We start from the raw sequence: 7,500 nt of genomic DNA on the forward strand, positions 1-7,500 counted from the left end.
ACACACACTACAGAGAACACACACTACAGAACACACACAGAACACACACTACAGAGAACACACTGCAGAACACACACTACAGAGAACACACACTACAGAACACACACTACAGAGAACACACACTACAGAGAACACACACTACAGAACACACACTACAGAGAACACACACTACAGAGAACACACACTGCAGAACACACACAGAGAACACACACTACAGAGAACACACACTACAGAACACACACTGCAGAACACACACTACAAAACACACACTACAGAACACACACTACAGAGAACACACACTACAGAACACACACTACAGAGAACATTCAGGCGAGAGTTTAGAGATAAAGAGGTTCTAAAGTTAAAATGTAGAAGTTTATAACTATAAGTTTCTTCCTGATGATGGTATGAGGAAGAAACCTTGAGAGGAACCAGACTCAAAAAAGAACCTCATCCTCCTGGGTGGCACCGAATGTCCATTTATTACAGTTTATTACAGTCCATTTATTACAGAATAAGGATTATTAAGTCAGTAAGTAGGAACAAGACTCTCATGAGGATCTCTGGGATAAGAGACGACCCACCAGACCACCGTCAACAAACCTGAGTGAACGTGTGAGAGTGAGGAGACGACAGCATCCAAATATCCCAGTTCACCAAACACTCCATATCCATGATCCCTCCAGATCTGCTCCTTTACCTCACAAACACCTACTGACTAAACACTCCACTAAATAAATGTGTTCAGCCTCGACTTGAACACTGAGACTGTGTCTGAGTCCCGAACACTGAATGGAAGGTTGTTCCATAACTGTGGGGTTTATAAGAGAAACATCATACTGGTACAGAAGTATCTCTTAGTGCTGGCGTGATAATGTGTGATCTGTGTGTGTGTGTGTGTGTGTGTGTGTGTGTGTGTGTTGTTTGAGCAGGAGAAGACAGAAGTGGCTCAGAAGCGTGATGTAGAAGGAATGGGTGCTCCAGAGATAAAGTACGGCGAGTCCATGTGCTTTGTGCAGCATGTAGCTACAGGTCTGTGGCTCACCTACGCCTCTGTAGATGCTAAATCTGCTCGCCTGGGGCCTGTGAAGCGGAAGGTAACTAGAACATGAGTATAGTGTTTGTCTTTAACTCTCCCCAAATAAACCTTCTATTTTACTTTTACATGGTTTGTGTGTGTAGGCAATTCTTCATCAAGAAGGTCACATGGATGATGCTCTGACTGTCGCTCGGTCTCAGACTGAAGAGTCTCAGGCTGCTAGAATGATCTACAGCACTGCTGGCCTCTTCACCCAGTTCATCAAGTACACACACACACACACACACACACACACACACACACCATTATCATTACTCATGTGGGAGATGTAGAATAAAGTTGACTGACTAGTCACACATTCCATGTGTCCTTCAACAAAAAGGAACTACTATTCCTGGTCTCACTTTTGGTCTCTGTGTTCTGCAGGAGTTTGGACTCTTTGAATGGGAAGAATAAAAGTGCTGCTCCTCCTCCTTCATCTCTCCCGTTGGATTCTGTTGTTCTTTTGCTCCAGGATCTGATCTTCTACTTTAGACCTCCAGAGGAGGAGCTGGAGCATGAGGAGAAACAGAGCAAACTGAGATCTCTGAAAAATCGGCAGAACCTGTTTCAGGAAGAGGTGGACTATCTCAAACACACACACACACACACACACACACACACACATCAAACCAAATATATATAGCTAATACAATAGCAGATGGTATGGAATTTAAATAGTATACTTAGGATGTGTGTGTGTGTGTGTGTGTGTGTGTGTGTGTGTAGGGAATGATTACTCTGGTGTTGGACTGCATTGACCGTCTGAATGTTTACAACAGTGCGGCTCATTTTTCTGAGTTTGCTGGAGAGGAGGCAGCTGAGTCCTGGAAAGAGATTGTTAATTTGCTCTATGAGCTGCTGGGTAACACACACACACACACACACACACACACACACACACACACACACACACAGCATGCCTTGGCTTTGTTACATTCCCAAAAGGAGGCAAAAAACACAAACAGATCTTAACAGATCGACTCCTGCCACCAGAGGGAGCCAGAGAGTCATGCATAGATGATAGTCTGGCCACCAGTTTCGGGGCAATTAAAGATCTTTTCAGTCGGTCAGAGTGTGGAATGAGGTTTTCTATGTGCTGGTGTCAAACTTCCTATCCAAATCTATCTATCTATCTATCTATCTATCTATCTATCTATCTATCTATCTATCTATCTATCTATCTATCTATCTATCTATCTATCTATCTAATTATTTGAAACGTTATAAATTATAAATGCCTTCAGTTGTGTGATGCGGTATATATATATGTGTGTGTGTGTGTGTGTGCGTGCGTGCGTGCGTGTGTGTGTGTGCGGGTGTGTGTTTTCTGCAGCATCTCTGATTAGGGGCAATAGGGCGAACTGCGCACTCTTCTGTGATAATCTGGACTGGCTGGTCAGTAAGCTGGACCGCCTGGAGGCCTCGTCAGGTAACTGGTTTGTTCTTGTATCCGGTCTTTAACAGATGCTCATCATCTATTTCTGTTTAATTCTCATCCGTGTTTCAGGCATTCTGGAGGTGCTGTATTGCGTTCTCATCGAAAGCCCTGAGGTGCTAAACATCATACAGGAGAACCATATCAAGTCCATCATCGCTCTGCTGGACAAACACGGACGCAATCACAAGGTACACTTCAGCACACACCTCACAGATAATCTCACACAACGAGCTCATCTAATCCTGTTCCTTCTTCTCTCCATTGTCTAGGTGTTGGACGTACTCTGCTCACTGTGTGTGTGTAATGGTGTGGCTGTGAGGTCCAATCAGAATCTGATCACTGAGAATTTACTTCCACGTCGTGACCTTTTGCTCCAAACGCAAATCATTAATTATGTCACAAGGTGATTATTTCTCAGACGTAACTGATCTGTATCTCCTCAGAGAAGAGATTCTGAAACCTGAACAATGTGTGTTAAAACAAATAACCATGAAGAGAGGCAGAACCTCAACACCTCAGTACGATGTTGTGTTTGAGTCACAGAAACAGTTTGTTTCTGCTTTGCAGCATGAGGCCAAACATTTTCCTGGGAACCTGTGACGGATCTACACAGTACAAGAAGTGGTATTATGAGCTGATTGTGGACGATGTGGAACCGTTTTTGACAGCCCAACCAGGTCACCTGCGGGTGGGTTGGGCACTGACTGAGGGTTACAGCCCATACCCTGGTGGAGGAGAAGGCTGGGGTGGTAATGGTGTAGGAGATGATCTCTACTCCTATGGCTTTGATGGCCTCCATCTGTGGTCAGGTGAGAAAGAAAAGTTGTTGACTGGTTCATCTGACCAGCTGTTCCAGTGAGTGCACTTGTTTTTTTTAGGGAAGATTTGTTTTTCTTTTCCATCAAACTTGTTCATTATCAAACATGCGTTTCATTTTCCCCCCATTCTGCATTTTGTTTCTGGAATCAGGGCGTGTTCCTCGACACGTGGCATCGCCTAATCAGCATATTCTGGCAGCAGAAGATGTAGTGAGCTGCTGTCTGGATCTTAGTGTGCCCAGTATCTCATTCCGCATCAACGGGCATCCTGTTCAGGGCATGTTCGAGAACTTCAACCTGGATGGCCTTTTCTTCCCTGTCGTCAGTTTCTCCACCGGAATCAAGTAAAACATCATTGCACCATCTAGTAGCACCTCAACATAGATCCCCAAAATGTCCTACCAGAACCTTGGCACATTGTAATGAAATTCCAGCATAATGAAATGTTTTATTCAACTATCACTAGAACTATTTATTAAAAATGTCTTACAATATGTTAAATTACATATTAATATAAATACATAAAACGATATGATTTACTAGAACTCCAACACTGATCACTGTGATGAAGCAGATGAGTGACCAGTGTGATGTTGTTCACGCAGGGTCCGGTTCCTCATGGGTGGACGTCATGGGGACTTTAAGTTTGTTCCACCTCCAGGATACGCTCCATGCTATGAGGCTGTGCTGCCCAAAGACAGACTTCGCATCGAGCCCATTAAGGAGTATAAAAACGACCTGAATACAGATGTGAGGAATCTGCTGGGTCCCACACAGTCTCTGTCCCACACCGCCTTCACGCCAAATCCTGTGGACACTGTCCAGGTACAGAATGAGTGCAGGAACCAGATCATAATCCAGTAATCAGACAAACATTTGAAATGACTCTGTTTTCTTTATTTGACACAGATTGTTCTTCCCCCACATCTGGAACGGATCAGAGAAAAGCTAGCAGAGAACAGCCACGAGCTCTGGGCTGTGACTCGCATCGAGCAGGGCTGGACTTACGGACCTGTGAGCACATCTCCACATTTCCTCATTAACTACACACAATATTAATTACATGCAAATCATCTTCTCCATATTTATACATGTGGGTTTTTAGTGGGTTTTACTGTTTATTTTGTTGATATTCGTTATTTATTTTCATTCATATTTTTTTGATGATCAGATTTTATGAGCTCTTGTTCTTGATTTTCTATTTCTTTCAGTTCCGTGATGATAATAAAAAACTGCATCCGTGTCTGGTGGACTTCCAGAGTCTTCCAGAGCCAGAGAGGAACTACAACCTGGCAATGTCTGGGGAAACACTGAAGTTAGTGAGAAACATGGTGTGTGTGTTTGATATCTAACACAAGTGTCAGGATGTATAATGTTTTATTTGGTTGTCTGTCCCTCCATAAGAACTCTTCTTGCACTGGGTTGCCATGTTGGGATGGGAGATGAGAAAGCAGAGGAAAATTTAAAAAGGATCAAACTGCCCAAAACGTCAGTGAGACACACACACACACACACACACACACACACACACACACACACACACACACACACACACACACACACACACACAGACACTTTTTTCTTTTAAACACTTTAATTTCCCAAAATGTTAATAACTATATGACAGTGTTCATGTTCACTGGAGGAAAAATGAATATTTGGTAAACTGAAGGTTTTAATGTTTTGACTCCTGAATGCAGCTACACTCAGAGCAACAGCTACAAACCTGCTCCTCTGGACCTGAACCATGTTAAACTGACTCCAAACCAGAACACACTGGTGGAGCGTCTGGCTGAGAACGGTCACAATGTGTGGGCTCGAGACCGAGTGCGTCAGGGCTGGACTTACAGCATCGTACAGGTAACGTGTACACTGCTCTAGGTCTGATCCCTCTGCCTGAGGTGTGTGTGTGTGTGTGTGTGTGTGTGTGTGTGTTATAATAATAAATATCAATGTTGTGAGCTTCATTCTTTCAGTATTTGCTACTGATCTCTGCCATGTGATCATTTTCAGGACATTGTAAACAAACGCAACCCCCGACTTGTTCCATATAATCTTCTGGATGAGAAAACGAAGAAGACGAACAGAGACACTGTGTGTGCTGCAGTTCGAACCTTGATCGGTTATGGCTACAACATCGAGCCTCCGGACCAGGAAAGCAGTGAGTACAGTTAAAGTATCACACACACTGAAATGTGCAGTTACAGGAGAAGTGCTGCAGAGACTCATGTCCATGTTCATTCTGATCTGAAGTGTGTGACTCTCCTCAGGTGGCCATGTTGGAAATGGCACTGGGAATAAGATCCGCGTGTTCAGAGCTGAGAAATCGTACGCTGTGACTCAGGGGAAATGGTACTTTGAGTTTGAGGCAGTGACGGTGGGGGAGATGAGGGTCGGCTGGGCCAGACCAAACGTCCACGCTGATAGCGAGCTCGGCACAGACGACCTGGCTTACGTCTTTAATGGCTGCAAGGTCTTCAGATTTCAGCGTTCTGTAATCATATATTGTTGATATTTAATAAAAATGTTCTATATGTTTAATGCTTGTGTGTGTGTTCAGGCTCAGCGTTGGCATGTGGGCAGCGAACCCTTCGGTCGACAGTGGCAGCCGGGAGACGTCGTGGGCTGCATGATTGATCTCGCTGAGCTGAACATCATGTTCACGCTTAACGGAGAGATGCTGATCAGCGACTCCGGCTCCGAGATGGCTTTCAAAGACATTGAGATTGGCGAAGGTGTGAGCATTTATAATTACAGGGCTTCAGTTTATATTTACCATGTGGTGGAGTCCAGTGTAAACTCTATTATTAGATTCCTGGTGCAAACTTCTACAGCGAATGTGTGAAATATACTACTGAATGAAGACAAACCTCACACCAAAATGTATTAAAGCCTTGTTTCTCCAGGTTTTATTCCTGTGTGTAGTCTGGGCCTCTCTCAGGTGGGTCGGATTAACCTGGGTCAGAACGTCAGCAGCCTGCGCTATTTTACAATCTGTGGCCTGCAGGAAGGCTTCGAGCCCTTCGCCATTAACATGAAGAGAGACATCACTATGTGGTTCAGCAAGAGCTTACCGCAGTTCATTCCTGTTCCTCCTGACCACCCTCACATTGAGGTACAATCCATAATCTAATAGAACACGTTATATTCAGAATGTGATGTTTCTGACAGCGAGTATTAATGAATATGTGCAGGTATCACGTGTGGATGGTACAGTGGACAGCGCCCCCTGTCTCAAACTGACTCACAGGACATTCGGCTCTCAGAACGCCAACACGGACCTTCTGTTCTTCAGACTCAGCATGCCCATCGAGTTCCACGAGTTGTTTAAGGTAGAGGCGGGGGCGACGCTGTTGACACGCGCACTCACCATCCCCGAGGACGAGACCCTGGAGGTCGACCCCAACTCTGAATACGAGCTGCTGAAGAAGAGCGCAACCCGCAGGGAGCAGGAGGAGAAAGAAAAGGAAACATCTGTGCCCAAAGAGCTGCCGGGAACCAAGGAGGTGGAGAATGAGAAAGACACCACTACAGAGAAGAGCAAGAAGAGAGGGTGAGAGTGGATTTAACATCGACTTCACTCTTCAAAATCAGATGCTAATAAAAACTTCTAATGTTGCTATGACATTTATTCCCATTGTAGAAAATGTTTTAATAAAAGTGTTTCACTATTTAACTGTATGTAAGTTGATGAAGCTGTTTCAATTACAGATTTTTTGCCAAAGCGAAGAAAGCTGCTTTTATCGCTCCTCCACCTGTCGTTCCCACTGTCCCTCGTCTGATGGAGGACGTTGTCCCTGATGATCGAGATGATGTGGACATTATCGCCAGCACCACTACAGTATGGGCAACAGGATTTTGATTAATTACCAATAATAAAATTTACTGTTGACTTAAATTAACTACAATCATCTCAAATTGTGTGTGTGTGTGTGTGTGTGTGTGTGTGTGTGTGTGTGTGTGTGTAAAAGCATTACTACTCGGTGCGTGTATTTGCTGGACAGGAGCCTGGGGGAGTGTGGGCAGGTTGGGTTACTCCTGATTACCACCAGTACGACCTTCATTTTGATATCAGTAAAGTGAGAAACGTCACAGTCACTGTGGGTGATGATAAAGGCAACATACACCACAGGTAGGCCAACAATACCATCATCATCATCATC

At 44.3% G+C, this 7,500-nt stretch overlaps 1 protein-coding gene across 1 annotated transcript in view; it reads left to right on the forward strand.

Annotated features, from left to right (window-relative positions):
* ryr1a (ryanodine receptor 1a (skeletal)) overlaps nt 1–7,500 on the forward strand; it is a 54,697-nt gene that overhangs the window by 5,841 nt on the left and 41,356 nt on the right. The window contains exons 12-32 of the mRNA XM_046861492.1: nt 933–1,097; nt 1,183–1,304; nt 1,466–1,658; nt 1,808–1,943; nt 2,415–2,510; nt 2,589–2,707; nt 2,789–2,922; nt 3,087–3,328; nt 3,489–3,681; nt 3,943–4,162; nt 4,247–4,351; nt 4,549–4,652; nt 4,742–4,825; nt 5,038–5,197; nt 5,351–5,498; nt 5,608–5,810; nt 5,898–6,072; nt 6,244–6,452; nt 6,532–6,890; nt 7,049–7,178; nt 7,309–7,469. Coding sequence (XP_046717448.1) covers nt 933–1,097; nt 1,183–1,304; nt 1,466–1,658; nt 1,808–1,943; nt 2,415–2,510; nt 2,589–2,707; nt 2,789–2,922; nt 3,087–3,328; nt 3,489–3,681; nt 3,943–4,162; nt 4,247–4,351; nt 4,549–4,652; nt 4,742–4,825; nt 5,038–5,197; nt 5,351–5,498; nt 5,608–5,810; nt 5,898–6,072; nt 6,244–6,452; nt 6,532–6,890; nt 7,049–7,178; nt 7,309–7,469 — 3,458 coding nt within the window. The remainder of the gene's footprint in view (nt 1–932; nt 1,098–1,182; nt 1,305–1,465; nt 1,659–1,807; nt 1,944–2,414; nt 2,511–2,588; nt 2,708–2,788; nt 2,923–3,086; nt 3,329–3,488; nt 3,682–3,942; nt 4,163–4,246; nt 4,352–4,548; nt 4,653–4,741; nt 4,826–5,037; nt 5,198–5,350; nt 5,499–5,607; nt 5,811–5,897; nt 6,073–6,243; nt 6,453–6,531; nt 6,891–7,048; nt 7,179–7,308; nt 7,470–7,500) is intronic.

Source organism: Silurus meridionalis, chromosome 11 (genome assembly GCF_014805685.1).
Source record: "Silurus meridionalis isolate SWU-2019-XX chromosome 11, ASM1480568v1, whole genome shotgun sequence".
In the NCBI taxonomy this organism is placed as follows: Eukaryota; Metazoa; Chordata; class Actinopteri; order Siluriformes; family Siluridae; genus Silurus; species Silurus meridionalis.